Source organism: Molossus molossus, unplaced genomic scaffold (assembly GCF_014108415.1).
Source record: "Molossus molossus isolate mMolMol1 unplaced genomic scaffold, mMolMol1.p scaffold_m16_p_3, whole genome shotgun sequence".
NCBI lineage: Eukaryota > Metazoa > Chordata > Mammalia > Chiroptera > Molossidae > Molossus > Molossus molossus.
Genome location: NW_023425366.1, coordinates 77,163,846 through 77,188,707, shown reverse-complemented (window position 1 = coordinate 77,188,707; position 24,862 = coordinate 77,163,846). Strand labels below are relative to the sequence as shown.

At 41.0% G+C, this 24,862-nt stretch overlaps 1 protein-coding gene across 1 annotated transcript in view; it reads left to right on the top strand.

The window, feature by feature from the left end:
• Positions 1 to 24,862, top strand: part of FBXL17 (F-box and leucine rich repeat protein 17) — a 487,473-nt gene that overhangs the window by 446,838 nt on the left and 15,773 nt on the right. The window contains exon 8 of the mRNA XM_036280976.1: positions 17,173 to 17,315. Within this exon, the coding sequence (XP_036136869.1) occupies positions 17,173 to 17,315 (143 nt within the window). The remainder of the gene's footprint in view (positions 1 to 17,172; positions 17,316 to 24,862) is intronic.

Below are 24,862 nucleotides of genomic sequence, written 5' to 3'. Positions count from 1 at the left end.
GAAAGGAGATAAGAGAGGATGAGAGATGTCAACACATTTTTAGAAAACAGAAATCAGAAGGATTTCTTAACAAAGCAGAGGAACTCATAAAGTAAAACTTACAAGGGAGATATGAAAACAAACTGAAAAATTAGGTTAAGAGGCAATGCCGATAGCAGAAGACAACATTAAAAACCCTCAGTTCTATTCTCAGAGATAAGAAAAGCAATTGCATCCTTGAAAAAGAACAGGCAGCTATTCAAGAGAGAAGGACATGAGCTTCCAGACTGAATATATCCACCAAATGCCCAGCACCTTGTATGAAAATTGTTCTACATGAAGGCATATCATCATGAAATTTTAGATTTCAAGAAAAGAAAGGAAATTCTAAAAGTTACCCCAGAAAGAAGATAGGATCCATACTACAGATCAGAAATAAGAGTGGCTCTATATCTCTTAAAAGCAATATGGATGGTAATCATTTTAATGTATATAAGTGTATCAAATCAACACATTGTGTACCTTAAACTTAGAGAATGTTATGTGTCAATTATCTCAGTAAACCCGGGGAAATAAAGCAATAATAAGCTAGCAGACAATTAAGCAGCGCCTTCAAATCTAAGGAGAAATGGTTTCCAAACCAAAATTTTATACACCGCCCAACTATTAATTAACTGTGAAAATAAAATTAAGATTCTTCTAGACATTTAAGGACTCATGTTTTATCTTCCATTAACCCCTTAGAAAATGTGTTTCATCACAAAAGTGAGTAAATCACAATAGGAAGAAATCATGGGACCCAGCGGACAGCTGGAAAGGGAAGTCTTGGGATTTCTCTGCCCCTGTCCCTAATAGCCTGCAACTTAGCCAGGAACAGGAGTTTGGAGGACTTCAGAGGGGAAGATGTGGAAATAGGAGGTGTGTCTGACGAATGGAACTAATAAGCTAATGTATTTGAACTTTGGGGAAAATATTGATAGGGATTTGAACTATCTGCAGCAACATTTAAAAAACAGCGATAGACTCCCTGGCCGGTTTGGCTCAGCGGTTGGAGCGTCGGCCTGCGGTACAGAGAGACCCGGGTTCGGTTCCCGCTAAGGGCACGTACCTCGGTTGCAGTTTGTCCCCGGCCCTGGTTGGTCGTGCGGGTGGCAACCACTCGATGTGTCCCTTCACATCGATGTTTCTCTCTCTCTCTCTTCCTCTCTCTCCCTCCCGCTCTGTCTGAACACAAAATGCAAAAATGTCCTCGGGTGAGGATAAAACAAACAAACAAACAAACAAAAAACAGCGATAGACAAAAAAGTAAACAAAATACAAGACAAATATAAACTCCAGATAAAAACTGAGAAATGAAGGTTGGTTATAGTACTCTCTTTGGTTCAGCGGTGAACAGCATTTACATCGTCATAACAATACAGATATCTTCTGTTATTTATTTTCCTTACCCACACGGAAAGCAAGGACAAGGCTTTGCTTTCATCCTCTTTGTTATTTTAGATGTGGAAGCCCTACAATAAGTATTTGTCAAATTAGCCTACAGTTCAAGAATTCTCTACGTAATTCGTTATTATTCAACATTCCAAAAATGTTGGGGAAAAGGAGAAACCACGATGCTGAACCGTCGCCATCGTCTGCCTCCTTGCTTTGGAGTGGGGAAGACACCAGGAGCGAAGTGGGTGAAGGAGAGCGAGGGGCAGAAAGAGCCAGAATCCAACACAAGAGTGACCCAAACAGTTTTGTTGTAGTAACATACAGCTCCTGAACACAGAAATCTCAGAGGACAGGTGTGCCAGGGGAAAGGATGTACAGACTTGTGGTGAGGATACTGAACAGAGATTCCCAAGTAGTAGCTGCAGACAGCTCTGGCTCATTACCCACCTTTCCTCATCCCCAACAGATGACCAACCCAGGCAATCAAAGAAGAAGAGTTTGAAAGGAACAGACATATATGATCCTTCGGAGTATCTGTGCCTACCTTTTGATTTTTTATTTGATTGCATCATTTGCAAAAGGACTGGGGGGAAAGTGAGGCCAATAGAACAAAAGTGAAATGTTTGTGTGTAAAGAGTTTTGAAACTACAAAAATTAAAACAGTCTGCCAAATTCCAGGAAAGTAAATCACAACAGAATAATCAGGGCATGTTCTGATAAAGATATTGATTCTAAGAGATAAAGGAAGGTAATATGGCTTCCAGACATTAAAAGCAAGACATGTATGAATGGGAGGAAATCAGGTTGCATTTATGTTTCTCCATGGCAAAACCGAAGTACCTGTCTATAAAGCTCTGAAGGTAAAAATAACTATGACCCCAAAATTTGATACTTAGCTACATTGTCCCTTTAACATAAGGGTAACGGCCTTTCTCAAGCATTCAAAAACTTAGAAAAGATATGATGAATCTTTCTTAAAAACAAACAAACAATTTAAAGATGGTATCTAGCAACCCAAGAGATTAACTGAAGAAGGATCTCAGGAAAAAAAGAAATCACAGAGAAACTCATGCTTTGTAGCCCACTTAATATTTAACCAGAGCAAAACGATCATGAGAATTGTGATTACAAAGGTAGATGGAAACATTGAAACCTGACAATCTGAAAATAATAATATAATGAAAAAATATGAGAAGAGAAGGAAGAGGAGAAATACCTATCATCTTCCCCTTCTTTGCTTGAAGGGAATAAATAGATTCTGTCTGAGGTTAAAATATAGAATTTTTAAAATGACTCCAAATTCTTAAAAGTTTTTTTTTTCCTTTTTAAAGAAAAATCCTTGCCAGAGGATATTTTTCTATTTATCTTCAGATAGAGTGGAAGGGAGAGAGAGGGAGAGAAAGAGAGAGAGACACATCAATGTGAGAGGGACACATCTGGTTGCCTTCTGCACGATCCCAATCAGAGATACATGCCCTTGGCCAGAATCGAACCTACGACTCATTGGTCCACGAGCCAACACTCTACTGCTGAGCCAAACTGGCCAGGGCATACTTTTTTTCCTTCAATTATGTAGATTCTTTTAAGAAGTATTATCTTTTATGGTGAAGAAATATTTAACTGAACATCAACAATTCAGTTTCAGTTTCTTTATTTTGGTTCAAATAAAACAAATTAAATAATTTTAAAAGTCATTATAATTACATATAATATTTCTGAAATTACTGTTATTTTTCTCCTGCTCTATCTACATACAGAAGGTGCTGAAAGAATGCTTTACCAGCTGTTAATTATGGTAATTCTTTTGTACTTTCATTTATTGATTTAATTTCTACAATAAGTTGCACCATTTCTCACAATAGAATCATTGTTTAAATTTTTTAAAAGTTATCTGAATAAAGTTATTTTAATTTGACTACTAAAGCAGTAAGCACAGATATTTCAATAATATCTACCAGAGCAAAACAACCACGAGAATTGTATATTAGCTGAGTTATATTCATGTTTTTTTGCTGATGTGATTCAGCTGGACATTGCTGAGAATCCTTTTGGGCTTTTTATGTTATCATAGAAAACAAACTGCGTTGTCATGCGTGTAGTTTTCTGTATCAGTTAAAGCGTCTTTAGTTGCAAGTAACAGAAATCAGTAGAGGCTACTTGAAGTGAAAACAAAATCAAGAACAAAAACAAAGAAAGTATCGAAAGAAAATGGCTAAGTCCCAGAATCAAAATCAAAGCTACACAAGGTGGGCCTTGGAAAAGACAAGAAGGTGGGATCTATACGTGCTGGGGCGGATGAGAGTCTTCAGTGGGCCTCCCCCAGAAGGGGTTGTCTCCGGCTGTTTTTCCTCTGCAGTCGTTCAGGCAGAATCCAGGTATCTGTGAGTGAGTAGTCAGGTTTGAGACACATACCCACCTGCAGCCTGGAAAGGGGAGGAAACCTTTGATTACAGCCCCTCAAACTAAGGAACGAAGGGTTTGTTACCAGAAAGTGGGAATGGATGCCAGGGAGGTAAAAACTACTGATGCCCCCTACGTTTGCCTCCCTTTAAACTTGCAGTAAAGCAAGCCTCTCTCCCACTTAGTATGCCCCTGGAGGAATTAGCTGATTTAGTTTCTTTATCAGATCTGTTCCTTCATTCCCTTCAAAGTAATTACAGGCTGCTTCTTCCCTGTCTCATGACACTGATTATTAGCTAAAGCTAATTCATCAGCTAGATATAGGTGGAACACCTTTAGCTATCTTTTAGAAAAAGCTGAGTAAATTATTTGTCATTCTCCAACCCACGAAATGTTCTCCTTATAAGTAAAAGTTTATTAGCTACCGTGAGAGGTCTTTGGGTTCAGCCATTTTCTGTCTCAGCTATAATTAGAAAGCTAGACAAATTGTATTAACTCCCAGGGAAGAAATCCACACACATACTCTTTTTAATAAATCCAATTTATTCTATTTGCTTGGTGTTAACAACCATTAATGTTGTGTCCAAATGCCTTTCCTTCCTTGTTGAAAAGAACTATATCACTACAGCCAGTACCTACAAATGGATAGTTAATTACTCAGCGTAGAGGGTCATGTGATTCATCACCACAGTGTGGAAGCCACTGTTGCCAGTTGTCAGCTCTTTCCAAACTACTTGGTGTCATATGGTTTATGTCCTAATCAATAGTGGCAAAGCTCCAGAAAGAAATACTACGTAGGTGTCAGGGGCTCATTAAAGTGATCGGTGTGCAGCTCTTCATCAGTGATTTTCAAACCTGGCTGCGTATCAAAATCACTTGATGACATTTAAAAAAAAAAAAAGAAAGAAAGAAAGATAAGAAAAAGATACAGCTTCGTGGTATGTACCTCCAAAGCCACTGAATCAGATTATTCTGGGTTGGGTGGGGATAAAGTCAAAATTTCTCAAATTGTGGCGTTTATATAATTTGGGGTCTTTAAGAAAAAGAATGCAAAAGTATCTTTCACAGATTTATGCAAATATATTACCATGTAAATATACTACTAGGACCCAGACCCTTGTAAAGACCCATATAAAGGATGGATCTTTTTTTTTTTTTTTTTTTTTTTTTTTTTTATCCTCACCCGAGGATATTTTTCCATTTTTTGTACAGATAGAGTGGCAGGGAGAGAGAGGAAGGGAGAGAGAGAGAGAAACATCGACGTGAAGGGACACATCGAGTGGCTGCCACCCACACGACCACCCAGGGCCGGGGACAAACTGCAACCGAAGTACGTGCCCTTAGCGGGAACCGAACCCGGGTCTCTCCGGACCACAGGCCGACGCTCTAACCGCTGAGCCAAACTGGCCAGGGCTAAAGGATGGATCTTGAAGCTTAACCTCCATTAGCTTCAGGGTCAGTCTGCCTGTGGGTCAGGGCCTAGGGATAGGTGTGTTAGTGTGTCTGTGTATGTGTGTGCATCTGAGCACGTGCACCTGTGTGCGTGGTTGAAGCTCCCCGGTGAGTCCCAAGCTAGGACTCCGACTTCTCCCTTGAAAACAGGGAGAATATAGAAAGTTCAGTGTTCTCTAAATTTTAATCTCCACTAAACTTTAAAATCTCAAATTGAAATACTTTATTTTTCATGTTTTTATTTCCTTTGCCCTTCTTATGACAGAAAGACCCATAAGCAAAAATGATTGCCAGTATCTTAACTAGACAGAAGGCAGGCTGACAGCTGTCATGGGGGTGGGGGAGGGGCGATGGAGGGATTAAACAAAAAGGAGAAAACCCTCATGGACACAGAACAATGTGGTGGTTGCCAGGGGCAAGGAGAATATAGGATAAGTGGTGATGGACGGAGACTTGACTTGGGGTGGTGAACACACAATATAGTGTACAGATGATGTCTTGTGGAATTTTGCACCTGAAACCTGTATCATTTTAAAGGAAATAAATAAACAAACAAGTAATAAAATAAAACAACATTGTCCAGGCCCCACACAACAGCTGCTAAGTCACAGCCTCTCGGGCTATAGCGAGGGAGGAGTAAGAGCTCAACTTTCTGTCGAGTTTTAGTTTTCAAATAGCTTTATGCTTTTTTTCCACGTGATTTTAGATACGGGATTTTGGCACTAGCAAATGTGCTCTTAGCCTTGGAGAGCATTGGATTAGAGAGAGACCCCACCATAGGAAATGTCAAGTTCTTCACTTTACTTTCGTAGGATTAAGTAGTCTGCCCAGTAGCACCTTTTTAAAAACTTATTTTTAATCCTTTGTAAAAGTAAAACATGCCTAGTGTTGAATGTTTTTAATGCAAAAACATATAAGGAAAAAAATATATTACCTACTATCTACCCAGAGATAACCTGTAATCACAGTGACTGATATACTGTAGCTACTCAATAAATATTTTTAGAATAAAAGAATGAATGTGAACTCTAGAGAATACAAACAAGACCCTTTCTGAGCATTTTTCCCTAAGTGCTTATAATTGTATATCTAATGCACATGTCTAAGTGAACATGACTTGAACGCTAGCTAGTGAAGGCCCTGTGCTAGACAAAGTGAGTGAAAGTGGTCTTTGCATGCAGTAGAAGAGTCTAATACATTCCTACCAGTACAGGACACTTACACACAAGGACACAAGAGCAGCTATGTCAAATCCTATGCAGGAAATTCCTTTCAAAACTAAGTGCCAAAAAATATATAGATATTTATTTTCTCCTGACATCCTTGACTCTTCTCTTTCTCTCAAGCTATATCCAGGCTATCAGCAAACACTATGCCTATTTTTAAAACCTCTGCACACAATTCCACTCCTTTTCTCCATCTCTACTATGCAGCTCTGGCCCAAGCCACTGTCACCTGTCGTCTGGAGAACTGCAGTGATCTGTTTGTGGGTTTTCCTTGCTTCTGTCCCCTTCCAGTCTGTTCTCAGCCCAGAAGCCGAGAAGTCCTTTCACAATTTAAGTTCGATTATATCCCACTTCTGCCCCCAAATCTCCGATGGATTCCCATTTCATTTAGAGTGAAACCCAGTGTCATTCAGCTGGCTAGTAACGTGTCTTTTGTTTCTGTTGACTCCCTTTCTTATGAATTCCCTCCCCTCAGATCCACTAATCGTCATCTTGCTCCTTGGCTCATGCTGGAACATGCCAGCAGCCATCCTCCCTCCTGGTCCTGACACTAGGTTTTCACTGCATAGAGTGCCTGTCCCTTATACACCTGGATGACTTGCTCCCCTATCCCTTCAGGTCGTGCTTCATATGTCCCCTTCTCCTTCAGGCCTTTCCTGTCCACCCTCATGGAAACCGAAGCCATCCCACCCCTAGTTCCTGCTTTATTTTTCTCCAAACCATTATCTCCATTAGGAAAATTACATATTCCGGTTATTCATTTGTATTCATAACCCAAACTCCATGAAGGCAGGGATTAGATCATTTTATTCCCAACTCCTAAAAATGTTCCCTGGTTCATAGGTACTCAATTAGTACTTGTTGAAAGAAAGTAGAGATAATATATTCACTCTGCTGACAGCCCACATGTTCCTCCCTCTTCCTGTGGTTTCTTTCCCTTCCAAAGTCGAGATACTTTTACAGTGCTTGTTGGTCAGTCTGACATCCACATATGTTGTCACCAACCGTAGTTTCTTCCTAAGTGGTAGCTGCTGAATTGCGTGCTACTCTGCTGCCCACGGGGTCGGTACATGCTTGTACATGACGCCCGCCTGGGCCAAGCGCTGTCTTTATGGCCGTCTGGAAAATTCGGTTCGGAAAGGTGGACAAGGCAAATACATGACAGAGACACCGAAGTACTTTTCCATATCCACGAACCAACATGTTTAAGCCCATAATTCACTTCTCATAAAGTGAGGAAATCTAAGGTCAAGATTTTGAAAAGGATGCATAACACTTTGATAAGTAATATATGTATTTATGCAGGCTGGACTGAAAAAGAATCATTGAACCAGGGACTTAATGTTAGACTGGTAAGGCTTTTTATTTCTTCTTCATCTTGAATTCTAAAATTTAATGAGGAGATTGTCAGGGGAGCCTAACATTCCACTCACAGGCTTGGGTACCACCAAACCCAGTGCCACTGGAAACTGGAGCTGAGGTTTCCTGTTAAATGAAGGTTAGTGCTAAACACTTCCCTTGTTCCTTACATATTTAGAAGTCACACATTCAGAAATAGTTTCTACTGACACAATCAGATGTGTGTCTTTCCACTATTAAAATAAATAATTAGGAAGGGATAAAGGAGGGAAAATGCTTACCTTGCTCCTGATGTATTCAGATGCTTAAAAAAATCCTTCACTTGAACTCTTACTTTTCCACCAACTTGTATATCTCAGAGGGAAAAAAGCAGATGCAGCCTATAAATAATGCCTACCTGTCCGTCTCAGGCTACCTAGGGCAGGAGAGCCTCTTCCCGAAAGGTCATGGGCCACGGCAGCTTGCTCCCTCTGGGAGTTGGGACTTGCCTGTTGCCTTGCTGAAGGCAGTGAGCAGAGCCGTGGGGATTGGATGCCCTTACGTGCAGCGTCTTAAAATTCCAGCACAAGTCAGAGTTTTCGCTGTAATGTTATCTACCATTGTTGCACAATTTTTATATTATATTCATTTTTCACTTGATTTTCAGAGATTTAGAGTTCCTAAATAAAGCATTACTCCACAGTCTTTGAAATTTCCACAAATACATTTTAGAGAGTTTTCTATAACCCTTTTTTCCATGATTTACTTTCTTATTTTAAGAAACTCTAAGACTTTTCATGTCTCCAAAGGATAGACTACATTTTTTTTTACTGGTACTTTCCTTCAAATTACAAGAAAAATGACCTGTTGTCTAGCTAGAATGCTATTCTTTGCTTTAGTCTAGTAATAGAAAAATTATCTAGGTTCCTTTTCTTTATCGGTTTAATTTAATAGATATCTAGAGGCAGTAGCTACAATTTAAAAATAATCTATGACACCATGAAAAGAGAGAGGCACAACACCATTCACCTTTAGGAAAATGAAAATTAAAACCCACAATGGGATACCCCTACACACCCACTAGAATGGGTATAGTCAGAGAGACAGACATTACCACATGTTGGCAAAGATATGGAGACACTGGAACCTTTATTTGTAACTGGTGGGAATGTAAAATGTTGGTACAGCCGCTCTGAAAACATTTTGGCAGTTTCTTACGAAGTTAAACATGCATTTACCGTACAACCAACTCCTAGGTATTTACCCAAGTGAAATGTGAGCATATATCAACACAAAGACATGTATGCTGATGTTCATGGCAGCATTATACGTAGAAGCCAAAAAGTGGGGAGAGTCCAAACATCAGTCTACAGTAGAATGGAATACTATACGGCAGTGAGAATGAACGGACTATCGGTAACATAATGGTGCGTTCATATAACAAAAGTAACAATCTGTGTGTCAAGTGGTGGTCCCGTTGGAATAGTTGTGACCAGAGTGAGGATGAGAGGGCTTTGCGAGTGCTGGTCCTGCTCAGTTTCTCGTCTGGAGACTGTCCCACAGCTCTATTAACTGTCAAAATTCACCAAGTAGTACCCTTGGGATTCGTGCAATTTTTTACATGTATGTTGTACTTCCAAAAAATTCATTAAAACTATTAAAAAATGAGTGACGCTTGATCTTCAGAGATTCAGGGGTCCTAGGGAAGCATTCTTCATATTTGCTCCATCAAAGACTACAATCTAGTAGCAAAACAAGCATGATGATTAGTCCAAATATGAAACAAACTCTGCTAAGGTCTGCATTAGAACGAAGTAAAGAAAACCGTTATGGAGCTCAGTCACTGTTGAGTTTACTACCTAACAATTAATTGGAGAAATAGAACAGGGTATGAAAATGGAAGGAAGGGATCTAATTAGAAATAAAGGGATTAAAAAGTATTAGGTTACATACAAGAACTCACTCCTGTGTGAGAGCAGAGCTGCTTTACAGTATCAGAACACATGAGCTATTTATATCCTTAAAATGAGGCTTTTTGTTTTTACTTGACTGACTTTGCCCGAGTTGTAGGTTATTCTGCTCAGCAGTGCTCGGCCCCCGCTGCACACCCGGATCACAGGAGCTTTTACAGCTTCTCCTGACTCAGAATCTCCAGAGGTGGGACTCGGGCATCTGGACTTTCTCTAGGCACCTGTGATTCTCCTGAACTGCTAGGGCTAGGAGTCACCGCTGTGGTCCCTGCGGGTGCGGGGAGCCCTCATAAGCACCATCACACAGCACACGTCTCTGAAAGTGTCAGTTCTTTGTTTTTGGAGCTTCTGTGGTTTCTACAAAGAAGAGCACTTTTCATATTTGTCTCTTTGTATTTCTGCCAAGAAATTTCTTTGCAAGTGGCTTTTATCCAAGTATTACATGAAAGACGTTAATCCTACTGTTAAATTTTAACCCTAATTCTTTCAAGCACTAGGGCGTTTCTTCTGATTTTATTCCAGGTCCACAGATCCATAGCAGAAGACAGAACTGGAGAGGACAAAATGACATGTGCAGGTCACTTGTTGATGCCCTCGCAGGACTGATCTTCCTGTGAGGAAAAGTGCATTTTTAGTCCTAACATTTATATATCAGATCATCCAGGGTGAAAATAATACCTGCTTTCACTTAGAAAATGTTAGTCCTCTACTTAGTTCATTCATGATCCATTATTAGCTTATCCATGTTTTGTTCTCTCAGTTTTGAAATAATTTTAAAATTACAGCAAAGTTGCAAAAAATAGTAGAGATATAATCAGCAATCTCTAAAGTTACAATTTATATAACCATAGTACAATTATCAAACTAGGAAATTAACACTGAATTAGTAAGATTAACTAAGCGACGCATCTTATTTGAATTTCACCAGTTTTTTCCCTAATTTCCTTGTCTGGTCCAGGATCCAATCCAGGATGCTACTTTGTCTTTAGTTGTCTCAGACTCCTTCAGTCTGCGACACTTCCTTATTCCTTTTTATATTCCATGACCTTGGCCCTTTTGATGAGTACTGGTGAATTGTTTTGCAGAATGTTGGGTTTTTGTGATGTTATCTTATGAGTAAATTGAGATTATTCATTTTGGCATGTATGTGTGGATACAGGTAATGTTAACCTTGATCACTGGGGTGAGGTTGTGTCTGCTGGGTCTCTCCACTATGTACTTAACGATTTTTGAACATTATTAAATGTCTTTGGCACTTTGCCCATATTCTGTTTCTTCTCCAACTTTCACCGACAGATTTTCAGCATCCACTGGTAGATCTTGCCTTCAACAGTTATTACTGTGGTTTTTGCCTGATGTTTTCTTTTGTATTAATTGGGATCCCCCTGTAAGGAAGAGCTGCCCTTGCTTGGCCATTGATTTATTTGATCATTTATATCAGTATGGACTTACAGATGCTTTTTTCAGTCTATGAATTTTACTCCAATGCTAGCATTACTCGATGCTCCAGTTGTTCCCGTTGTGGCCATTGGCAGCTCCTTCTGACAGGATCCGGTGTCCTTTTGACAGGCCCTAGTTTCTTTCAAGGACTTCTTTTCCCTGAGATCACAAGATGTTCCAGACACATCTTGCATTTTCACTACCCTGGACATGGAATCAACTATTTCTCTAAGCTGCCCTGATTCCTTTTATTGGAGAATGATATTTTGAAACCAAGATCTGGGTGCTTGCAGATCACCGCTTCTGGGTTGTCCTTGCTGTAGTCCCTCTCAGCAGGAAAAGCTAGGAAATACATGTGCGTATGCTATGCCATGCATGCACGTACATCATACTTACTAGTTGTTTCTCTGTCTCTCTATGTATGCGTGTGTATATAAAAAATATGACTTCATTCTAGTACCTCTGATTTCAGTTCAGAACCACAAGGTTCATTATGAGCTTCCCCCCTTCTTATTTGTAACTTATGTCTCTCACAGTGAAAAGATTGGCTGTCAGTATTTACAATCCTAGATTATTCACAAAGTAGTTACTAAATTGTTAAATCACACCCCAGTGAAAAATAGATTTACTAACTAGAGTACAGTATTTGCTGACAATTCGTTTTGTTTTTTTGCCTTATAATATCTAGTCAAAATCATGTTCTCCAAAGAGACTTAATTCCCATTCCCTCCCGTTCTGTTATATTATTCTGCAGGTTCACACTGTTCATTTGTAATACAATTAGGATTTATTTGCTGCTCTTTGTATTCCACTTCGGGTTACCCCACATTCTAGTTGGCTTTAATTATTTTTATCTGGGGAGGTGTGTAAAGCATTAGTGTTGTTCAGAGTCAAAGCTACAGTATAGCCAAAGACATATCTCAAGAAGCATCTGCCCCTCCTCACCCCCACCCCGCGTGTTGCGCCCCCTTCTTTCCTCTCTTTCCCCACTAACCCCTATAGTTAAATAGCCTCTATGTTTTCTGGTTTATCGTTCCCATATTTCTTTTTCACAAATGAGCAGATTTTTTAAAATTCCTTTTTGCATGGTGGGGTGGTAGCACACCACAGAAGCTCCTTTGCACTTCTCTTTCCTCATGGATTTGGAAATTCCCAGTGATCTACCCCCAGCCTTTTCCCTCTTTTTTCAGCTGGACAGTTGTGAGGCTTTTTCCAGCATATTTATTGAACCACCCGCCTATGTTTAGGCATTAAGGCTGTTTCCATTATTCTGCAAATACAATATACAAGTTTGTCCCATGAACAAACTTGTATATATGTAATTTTGTGTAATTAGAAGTGTATTTTCAGGGTGGATTCCTAGAAATGGAATTTCTTGTCATAATTAAGTACATATGTGCCTGTGTTTTTCAGTCACTCTGTATGCCTATGGAAATGCCTTTAATGGGTTAATCTATATCCTTCCTTGATCATCATATAAATTACTGCATTACAGCTTTTAATTTCTGTAACTTTTTAAAATTTAACTTTATTAGTTGCACTTAGCACATAAAAAAAGTATATTAAAATTGCATGGGGATTAGGAATTAGTCTCACATACTTTATCCTTTTCTAAGGCTCAATGAATATCATTGTGATGTATCGACAGCCCCTACTGAAGGTCGTAATCACACATACGTGAACAGCTATGTCATCCCAGGGGCGGGTGGCAGGTTCCGTGCACACCGGTGGAGAGGGGGCCGGTCAAGAACTGTAGCAGTGACATAATGACTAAGTCCTTATAGAATGCGCTCCATTGCCCACAGCTTTTAACTTTTCAAAACCCATTCCAGTCTTTTCATTTTAAATCAACTGCACTACTGTAGAATGCTTTGGGGAGATATCATATAAATCATAACATTAAGGTAGTACAAAGTCCCTTACATGTATTATCACATTGGAACCTACACTATGAAATAGGCAGGACGTGGAATCAACATCCCTGTTGTCCAGGTGAGGAAGCTGAGACTCAGATGTTAAATGTTATCCTGAGGTCAGACATTTACGACCTTGTGGAGCTACAAATGAATTTGAAAGCACATGACATGTTTGACATCTAGCTCGTGAACAACAATGATAAAACATCCAAAGATAGGACATAGTCACAGAGAGGTAAATTACTCAGTATGTATTTTAGAACTTAAAGATTCTATTGGAATCTTATAGTCACAGGGTAAATACTTGGCTGTTGATAAGCTATAATGTTTCACTGCAGGATTGTGGTAAAGCGAAAGGCACCCTGAACACACGTGGCCTCCTCCCCCGCCCTGGTGCTGCTGCTGCGGTGCAATGAGCATTGGCTTTGGAACGAAACAAAATGTCTCAGTTTGCACCCTGGCTCTGCCACTTGTTAGGGATGGAGCCTTGGTGAGGTATTTAACCTCAGTTTTGTTTTTTACCTTTAAATGGTTTTTGATTTGTTTTTGTTTTTTATTTTTGCAGGGCTGTTGAAGGGATTAAAAATAACTTCATCAGAAACACTTTCCTCAGTATCCCCCCCCATCTAAATGTCATTCTTACAGTAATCTGTCCATTGCCTTCAGAGCGCTTGCTGCAATTTAGAATTATATACTCTTTGTGCTCATTTGTTTCCTCTGTTAGAATATAAACAGGACATCAAGGACTCTCCTTATTTTTCCCACCCTTTGTATCTCTGTGCCTGCTCCAGTGCTACTCATCAGGAGTAAACATTTCAGGCACAGAAGGACCTGCCGCTCCCTGTTCTTCCACATCTCTCTACCCTGACACATCTCTCTACCCTGACACATGCTCTCCCTGAGCACTGCGCACTTGCCCTCGCTCCTGTGGTTATCTGGAGAACCTCACTCATCCCTCAGCACCTGCTAGCTCTTCCAGAGCCTCCCATGATATCTCTCATCCCCTGAAGAGCGAGGGGCCCCTTGGCACGTCTCTATAACTGACCTAAACACGTTAAAGTCACTGGTGTGTTCAACTAATATATATATATTTTCTCAACTAATCTTTTCTTTGTATCCTCACCCAAGGACACCCTTACATGTATCCTCAGATAGAGCAGGAGGGAGAGAGGGAAGAAGAGAGAGAGAAAGAAACATCAATGTGAGAGAGACACATAGAGTGGTCGCCACCCACACGACCTCAACTGGGGCCGGGGACAAACTGCAACCCGAGGTACGTGCCCTTAGCAGGAACCAAACCCGGGACTCTCTGGTCCACAGGCCGATGCTCTAACCACTGAGCAAACCGGCCAGGACTCAACTATTTTTAAGAGCAGTCTCTGTATCAGGCACATGCTAGGTGCTGGGCATACAGCAGTGAATAGCAGCTGTCTTTCTCGTGGGGGAGGTGGGCCAGAAAATAGCAAACAAACAAACAAACAAATAACATTTCCAACAGCAGTAATAAATGATAGGGTGGTTGGTCCTTGACTTGAGATCTGAAAAGGGATGAAGGAGTTAGGAATGGGAAGAGATGGGGGATGGGCATTGCATTGTGACTGTTTACTTGGTTGTTGCGCATTTCCACCCAAACCTGCCACTCCCCCACCCACTCAGCTGGCCTCTGAGCCCCGTGAGTCTTCGGATCCCAGGACCCACACAAGCCCCGTGAAACTCCGCAGTTGCACAGCTGGTTCTGCAGTGAGTTAGAACTGCCCAGTGCCCGACCCCATGTCCCATTTAATGGGTCTGATGTGCACCCAGGGCCGAGAGCCAGCGCTCAGCGTATTATCCACTTCCCCACTTACTATCTAGTTATACTGGGAAGGTGTTCCCGTCTTTGTGATTCATTTCCTGATCTTTAAGATGGAAATAACAAGACTTCTTAACAGGGCTGTGAGGAGTAAATGAGATAATACACCTAAATTCTTAGTCCAGTGCCTAGTCCATGAATAGTCTATAAATGTCGGAGAGAATGCTGCAGAGTGAGTGCTCATGGGGTATTTGTTGAATGAATGAATGAGTTAAGCAGTAATAAAATTTAATTCTTGCTTCAGGAAATAGAACTATGACAAAACAAAATTTGAATAACCTGGATGTATTTTCAGTTGTCTTATTTACTGTTTATTTTAATTTGGACAAAAAAAAAAAAAAAAAACAATACCAGTAATTGGAGCACCAAGAATAAATAGCTATTGACCCTTTATTTGCTTATAAAGCAGCCTCTGAAAATGCCTCAGATTATTTGGCTTACCTTATTCTAGCTAGCACCAGGCTTTCATGTTCTAGCCTCAAACCTCAATAAAAGTGCACGACCTGGTGACCCGGGCCATCTTGCAACGTGTGCTTTGTGGTCTTTTGAAATCACAGTTTGAACACCTTGTATTGAAAGGAATTTCTTTTATGTATCTCCTACTTCATTCATCATAAAAGATCCTCAGAACATCATAACCAATGAAAGTTATGACAATACCAAAGATAACAATTTTCTTAGGTCAGGGACACCAATGGGATTAACCTGGGATATTGCTTCTACTACAGAAAAACATCGTTCAGACCATTCAGCAAACCTTTGCAGATTGCCCTCTTGCCCTGCCTTACCTCCTAGGAAAACTATATTCCAAAGTAGCAGGTGCAAAGATGAGCACATCTGCAAATTAGTGGCATGAGGAACTTCCAGGAAAAATGATTTTTCTTTCTTTATAGCATCTCCACTGGAAAACACTGGGACCACGATTACTGTTTTGTTTTGTTTTGTTTTAAGCTTTAAATATCTGTCTTTGATACTTGACTGAATGGGCATGGGTTTTCTGGTTCAAAAAAAATATTACTGAAATAATTAGCCAAGTGATCTGGCCAAGTGTACTTTTCTGTGAGCTGTAAGAGTTAACATTTATTTACATGAGTAATTCAACTCTGCTCTTATCAATCTAGTCAATCAATCCATCCTACCATAAAATGAGGAAATAATTAGCAAACAATTTCTCCTTCCTTTTTAATATATGTGGCATTGTTTTGGGGGTTTTCATTTACATACCAATGCACCATAAATGCATTCTGCATGGAGTTACTGAAATCTGTTTCTCTGCTCCACAAATGTAGAGGCGTGCACGCCTGTTGAATCAGAAGGCCGAAGCGAAGAGCCACAGTCACTGCAGGGCCGCTCTGACAGGGTGACGGGTTATGAGCTGTGATAAGTGGTGCACATCAAAGGCTATGGCATGAGCACCCGCATGCTAGTAGTGGTGCGATGCTAAACAGTCAAGAAGACTAGAGACACTGTCATAGTTTTCAGATGACAGGTTTCATTTTATATGTTAATAGAAGGAAGGTGTCTGATATGATGAAGAAATTCGCCCTAACAAATACATTCCCTTTACTGCACCCTGGCATGGCACCAATTAAATTCAACTGTATGTATAATGTACTCTTAATTCCTAACAGTCCCAGGAAGGACTAATGTGAAAAATATTGTATACTCTTACATTTTACAGATCATGAACAGATGGAAAAAATTATGCCAATCGGTAAAGAAATTCATATGCAGTATAACACACCTCAAAATGGTGTTTATACGTGTTTTTCTTTTTTAAATAACTATTAAAGTTATCTTGGGTAAAGTTTAGTTACTACTTGGGGTTTTCTGTAACATTTTATGTGTAGTTCATTTTAATGTATTCCTTCTGCAGATACGACTGTTTGAAAGTACAGGTAAACTTGCAATGAGTAAAAATGACAAATGCTGTGTTCCAATGAAAGGGAAATAATGGAGTGATTTCACTGTGTGAAAGGGTTTGTCATAGGGCAAGCTTTCCTAAAGAATTTTGAATTCAATTTTGTTTATAAAACGTGAATTTACACACAACATTTCAGGAACAAGTTTAGTGAGGAAATGGGAGCAGTCGTCATAATGAGATAGAGACCCCTTACGCTGCTAACGTTTATTCTTACCTTCTTTCTCCCTGTCCCTTCTTGCAGCACTGATAGCCATCGGGCGGTACAGCATGACCATAGAGACAGTGGATGTCGGATGGTGCAAAGAAATCACAGACCAAGGAGCCACCCTGATTGCACAGAGCAGCAAGTCTCTGCGATATCTGGGGCTGATGAGATGCGATAAAGTAAGAGTAACCTTTCAAGTTTGTTTCCTACTGTCAGTGTAGTTAATAGCTTGACACCATATTCTCTCTCCATATATGTATGTATATATGTATATGGGTATATATGTATATAGGTGTGTATGTAGATATGTATGTGCTGTTAACAGCTATGCATTGTAAGATGCCTGGTTTTCTAACCTAACCTGAGATTATATTTGCATTTCTCTGTTTAAAAATGAATTTTGTGCTTATGCAGAAAGAAACTGCCATCATACTCACAGTCAACTTTGAGTTTGGCCTCCAACCTATAAAGTCCATGGACCAAAGTTTATAATGTTTGCATAGCACATAGCAGTGTACAAGGTCTAACGGTCAGATTCTGCTCTGGGCTCCAAGTTTCCTGCAACAGTAAGGTGGAAAGAAAATTCCAGATTATTTTCTTCCCAATTTGAAGTATACAATTTCAGTGCTCAACATCTATGTATCTGGGTTGTCTGGGGGCAAGAAAGGGTCAGTGTGAGGACGTTAGGTGGAAATGTGTGTCTTTCCACACTTAAGATGCCACTTTTAGAACATGAGGAGGTCCGACTGCAGGACTGTGGAGCTGGCCCAGAGAGGTGAGTATACGTTTGGGAAACTGGGTCACATTTAATATGGGGCCCTTTGATGTTTTCCCTATAACAAATCTAAGAAATAGTTATTCATACTGTGGAGGGGAGAATATGGAGGTTCAGAAGGACCACACACTGGCACGGGCCACTCATCCCAGGTGTCACCCCAGGTCCTGGGGGTCTGTGTTCAGTGCTGGAGGCACAGCCGCGGCCCTCTCCAGGCACAGGGACTGTTCCCTGGAAAAGATCCGCCTCAGATGCTTGCTCAGAAAAGGTTGGCTCATAGTGATATACACGTGTGTGCTGCCTTTGCAAGTGGTGATCAGGGACACACCTAGTGGAAGAGAGTGAAGCTGAATATATACCTCTCAAAGGACGTGCATTTTCTAAATGTAGCAGATTTGAGGACAAACAGAATAATGGCCCGCATCCTTTGTGTGCTTCGTCATTTTTGTTAATTGACCCAGTTCTTTTCTCCAAATGTTTTAAAATCCCGACTTATACTAGGCCTTTGCCCGTGCTTGTGTTTAGAGAGATTTTATTATATAGTCTCAGCCCAGCCCAGAAAGCTGGCTGGCTTTGTTACTAAGCAACAGCACTGAGACCCAAGGTTGCAGATCTTCCTCACATTTCACCACTAACTAATCTAACACTGCTACTCAGTGTGTCCCTTTAACACACAGTTCTTTTAAAGTAAGTGAAAGGGGCCGCAGCAGAGTATTCTAGGGACGTGGAGCAATCACAGCAGAGTTCCTCGGCCTCCACCGGAGGGACTCCTCCGTGGTTGCGCACAAAGGACACCAACCACGTGTGCGTTCGAAATGGGCCGCTGCACCCACTGCCCTTCCCCAGTCCACCAGATTTCTTTCTGGTCTTTGGATTTGTGGAGGTCAGCTCCACCTTCGGAGATGAATTGTAGAAATTTATGTCCCAAACAGAACAGAAACAAACTCATACGTAGATGCAGATGCAGGTGGCTGCCAGAGGGGAGGAGCGTTGAGGGACTGCGTGAAAAAGGTGAAGGGATTGCAGGTGGGCGTTTCCAAAACAGGCACAGGGGTTTAAAGCAGGGCAGAGGAAATACAGTCAATACTACTGTAATGACTGTGCGGTGCCAGGTGGGTACCGGAACTACCAAGGGGAATAGTTTGTGGTATATGTGACCATCTGGCCACTATGCTATATACCTAAAATGAATACGAAATAGTGTTGAATGGAAACTGTAATTGGAAATTTTAAAATAAATGAATAATAAATAAATAATTTTTTAAAGAAATTTATGTTCTGATTAGTATAGGAGAAGACTATTTCGGACATATTTGCTGACCAGCATTTTGCTAATTTTAAGTTTAAAAATGGATCCTTTTCTACCCAAATCCAAATTAGTTCAAAGTGAGATGGGGAGGATGTTCTGTCTGGCAGTACCCACGGCAGCCTCTGAACCCTCTCCAACGCGAGAGCTGCTCTGAGGGCGCTCGGCTCCAGCTCCCGGTGTCCGGCCACAGCCCACGGCCAGCCCAGGGGACGCGGGGCCGGCCTCGCTGCCTGGCACCCTCGGGCTGAAGGCAGCTCCGACGCAAACATGCGAGGTTCTGTGAGGACAGAAGAAATTTCCAAACCACACACAGAGTGCAAGTTAAACCTTGCACATGAAAGCCTGCTTTTTTATTTAGTTGGATGGAAATCTAGAGTAAGGAGCTATTCAGCTTTCAAAGTTTGTATTATGCTATCCATTTCCTGATTGCAAATGTTTATCAAGATTCAAAGAAAGATATGAGTCGCAAAGAAAGACTGTTTGTAGTTGAGGGTATGGACTCTGGAGCCAGAGTTCAGGCTCAGATCTGGGCTCCATATGTGGTGTGTCATGTTGAGCAGTTATAACATTTCGGTGTCTGTTTCCTCATCTGTAAAATGAGGATGATAGTAGTACCTATTTATAGAATTGTTGTGAGCATTTAAATGAGTGAACATATATCAAGCCCTTAGAACATTCTGTGCTGTAAATGCTCAGTGTTACTGATTATCCTTATCATCAATGTCATTATATTAGCCTGTGGTTTGATATTTTGAATTTCCAAATAAGAAAGAAAAAAAAAAGTATTGCCTGCTATATCATTTTGAAAGGAAGTTAAAATAAGAGGAAAAAATAAACTCAGATTTTACCCTTTTACTTTTCCTCACTTAAATTTAAAATTAAGATTATTTTAGGTACAAAGATATCAATAATCACATTTCTACACACTTTACGAAGGAAAATGAATGTGTCCACGAGACACACTGTATTTGGGATCAACTTACCCACCCAGGCATAGGGATGAAGAAAGATTTGCAATGGGAGACAATGGTGAGGTGGTAAGACGATTCAAATAGGTCGGGAAACAAAAAGAAAGTAATAAGAACAATAATGGAGAAAAGTAAGACCAGAAACAGGAAACAGAGAGATCATGATCAGGAGATGGAGCGGAAGATCTACTGTCTTGATGTGATCATCTGTGCAATTAGAGAACAAAATTGATTAGGGCCTCTCACTCCTCTCCCTGTACCTTAACCAAACCTGCCGACCACTAATAACTCGTTAATGTGAGTTATCCTTCCCCTTTGTGGAGCCAAAGGAGTGGGCAAGAGAGCTCAGTGGTCTTCATAATTAACCCCGCATCAGGAGTGTGGCCCCTGGGGTCCCTGCATGGGTTGAGCTGGAGTTTGTGACATCTGTGTGTCCCAAGGACTCGTGTGCTGTGCTCCTGTGGTTCTGGGAAATATCGAACGCTGGTTATATTTTATTTTATATGCTGCCAGTTTCATTTGGGGCCACTTATACTTAATTTGAAAGCTATACTTTACCCAAAACTCTGCTTCTTTCCTCACTTGAGCCTTTGAGAAATTGTAAGAATAACAAAATGCATTGTATTTATTGTAGGAAAGTGTTTTTCCTCTGCTTCTCCCATCAGGCAAACAAAGAACAGATGAGAAACGTTAAAGGTATTGTTTGCAGATGAAAGCAGCCTGCATGTAGACGATCAGACAATGTCTTAGCAAAACAGCAGTAACATTTGTTTGGCTGCAACATCGGTGACTCCTAGGGAGGAGTCCCACAGCCGTTGGACAAACGCGGCATTACCCAGGCACTTGTAAAATTAGGAAGTGCATTAAGGAAGCCCCTGTTTGAGTAGCTTTTCTGATTGCCGGATGGATAAGCGTGTTAGAGGCATTGCTTTGGGTTTGAAGCCGCCGCCACTTAATCTCCTCAACTTTAGTGCATTGTAAGAACCAAGAGAAGAAAACGCTGTGTGAGCCGGCTTTGATGAATTGGGGTGAACTTATATTCTTAAAGACTGTTCAAAGGCTTACTTGACCTTGGGAATTAGAGTTGACCCGAAATCACCTATCAACTTAACACGCATTTACTCTGTGATTTAGTAAAAACTACTTGTATAATCAACGGGACTCTAATAAGAGCAATATGTTTGCTCTGCTTTCCTTGATTATAAATGGTGGCTTTGGTTATAGAAATCATTTTCACGACTTAAGTGAATTCTAGATTCTATATAGATCTCTGTCTTCTAATAATATATTTTTCTCATTTCTCACAAGGCAGTTTGGATGGAGACAAAACTGAAAAAGACAAAAAAAAAATTCATGGAAAAGCTGGAGGGCAAATGGAAATACAGTGTTCAAGGTTAATGAAAAATGTTTGGGGTAACAAGGTTGATGAAAAGGGAGGGAGCCCGGTGGCGTGGCATTGGCTGGGAAACCAGACCTCGCCAGAGGCAGCCTGGCTGGCTTGGAAAACCTCGGTGATAAAACGTCGCGGTGGAAACCTCTGCAGCGCGTGTTAATACAGAAGTTTGGAGACAGAGGGCCTGAATTATGAGCAGCGAATAACATCATAAATGTAGCAATTCTCATATGCCAAACCCTTGTGAAAAGCAGTTGGATGGAGAAATGCTGGAGCTTTTAAAAGCTCCCTTTCACTTACTTTTTTTTTTTTTTTAACTTCATGCAGAACTAATTTTATACACTGTTCATTTGATTTGAAAATGCCAGCGTCTGGGGTATCATTAAAGAGCGTTATTGAGGGAGCCACTCTTGGCAAAGCGTTTTGCTTAAAATGCTGATTAGCTCTGATGTCCCTGCAGAGTTGTAGACAGGACGGAGAAAGTGCACCTCCTTTTACCTAACGCCTCTCCTCTACCTTTGTCTGCAGCAGGTAGCCGCCCTTCTTTGGGGAGGCTACTTCTCCTTGGCCCTTGAAGGCGCCAGGAGGGCCGTTGGGGGCCACGTTACTTAAGGAATAGACATAAATAGATTTTGAAAGGTCCACCCCAATGTCCTATGACCAAAGCCTCTTGGAATTTCTTTGATTTCTAGTTGACATAAATTAGAATTACACAGGCGTGAAGAGTCCGCCCAGAAAAGATCAGAGAGGCTGCTGGGGGAGGAGAGGGCTTCTGTGTGATCCTATTGATTATCCAGCTGCCTTCGGGCCAGGGGCCTCTCAGGAGGCTTGACTATTATTGATCCATACCATGGAAATAATCAAATTAATTCATTTCTCATCAAACTGCCATTGCCAAGACCTTTCTCCTCACCTGCCCCAATTCTTGCAGTACTCAGTTGAGGAGTGGAAGAGATGTTGTTGTTGTTGTTGTTTTTAAATAAGAAATTCTTTCTTGAGATCATACGAAATCTTTGTCTTCGCACAAGTTCCTCCCTCCAATGGTAGAGATATTTTGTTTAATCAGGTCAATGAGAAGCCAATACAGAAAACAAGTAATAGAAACCAGTCAGCCTTTGAAAGCCATGGAGCTGCTTTACAGCCTTCAGACACTCAGGGCCAAGTCTTGTGTGCCCAATTTAATGTAAAAATGTTCAGGAAAAATTGACCACTGCATTTTTCAGGAAGTAATTATGGTGAGAGAAAGCCTCAACCATCTAAATATTTCTGTGGAGAAAATGGAGTTTTTATCAGCTTGTTTAGGAATCATAAGCAGGAAAGCCCTATGGGGAAAATAATACAGGGCTCTGTAACTAATATACAGAACTAACTGGAAAAGTCAGTTTAAGGGGGAATAATTTGCGGGGCACTGTGTCCGGGACTGTTTGGGGAGCAGTTCAGCCATGAAACACAGGGTATACCCGCCTCTCCCTGCAGCGTGTGCTCAGCTGGGTCCAGATTGCCCGTAGCCAACATTTAAGACTGAAAATTTATGCCTTATCGAAGGAAATAAAGTGAAAACAAAACAAAACAAAATGTTCTCTCCTAATAAGGCAGGAGCGGTCTGACTGGGCTGGGTGGCGCAGTCTGGGTGAGTGACCGGCCGATCCCGGACAGCCTGCAACGCGTGTGCTCCAGGAGGGGGACGGTGGAAACGGCCAGCGAGTGTGGCTGGGGCTCCGGACACCGAACCTAAGTCCTTCACCTGAAGTGTCAGCATCTTGTTTCTTTTGCTGATAAAACCATTTCTCCGGGTGATTTTTCACATAGGAGCACTTTAAAACACATTTTTACAACCCTCTCCTGATTATTCCTGGTAATTGAAACAGAGAAAGCACATCAGCTGAAAGATAGAGGTTACCACTCAACCTCACAGTAGCCAAGTGTTCCCATCGCTTCTTCCTGCCCTCTTCACCTGAGCTGCTAGGATGTGGTTACTGAAAGGTGTTTCCTGTGTTTAAATATTAAACCAAGAAAACCCTGGCATGGAACTCTAAAACAGAAGTTTCATTGGCGAACAGTAGTGTTTTCAAATTCTACTTCCGTGGCTTCACTATCTGTGGGACTCCGGACAACTTCATCTCTAAAAACCTCAGTTTCACCATCTGAAAAATGGGATCATATTATTTACCCCACAAGGTTGTTATGAGATAAGATATTACAATAAAGCACTTAACCCTTAGTCATGCACACCGAAAGTACTCAATAAATGTCAACTACTGTTGACTTATCATTGTCATTATTACATATTCATGTAGTACACATACCTGCTCTGCAATCATGTATCGGATATTTAACCATGGCATGAACCACCTGGCTCATAATATTCTGGCCACGAATGTACATTGTATATGCTAAGATCTTCCAAAGGAAAACTGGGCGCCTGAGACTCAGACAACAGTTCTACAAAACAATAGAATCTATTTTTTGAAATAGTACCAATGAAATTACAAACTTATAGAGAAGGAGGGAACCTAGACCCCAGCAGATCTCAGTTCTTTCTTCTGAACAGAGAGAATAGAGATTTGCCAAGTCAGATAGCCAGTCAGTGTCCAGGCTGGGACTTGTTCGGTTTGTTTCTTCAGGAGAACCAGCGTCTCCGGAGAACCAGCGTCTCCCGAGAACCCTTTAAGGGGAGTGCTGCAATTAGCTGCTTATGTTCTGCTCACTTCTGTTGTGGGATTGGTGGTTAGTGAAACTGTTTGTGTTTTTGTTTGTTTTCATTGTCTTAAAGGAGGAAGAAGGAAAAGGCCTACTGTTCCCCAGATGCTGCGGGGTGGATAGACCATTTTGTTGGAATTTGCCTGGCGGCACCCTGGAGCATCATTGCTTTGCAGTAAATAATCTCCTTGGAACTTTGATTTGGCTTAAGTAATGACATGAAATAATGAAGTTGCAGGATCCTATGATTTTTCTAACTTAGCAATAGAAAAGGTAACAACAATTTCTTAACCGAGCTCAGATGAGATCCCAGCACTCCTAGGCACCTGACTTGGCAAAGTAGAGACAAGGATGACCCACAGAGGCTCAGGAGAGAAGGGCTGCTGCCCGCCGGGAAGGGGCCCGCCAGCCTGTGCGTGAGGCCAGCCCGACGGCAGCAGGTTTCCGGGACCAGCCATGCTGGGCCTCATGGAAATTTTGTTTGGCAAGTAGTTTTTCAAAGAGAAAAATCTAAACTTCCCCCCTGCCAATTTTTATTATATATTTTATTCATTTATTCAAGAAGTATCTATTGAGCTGCT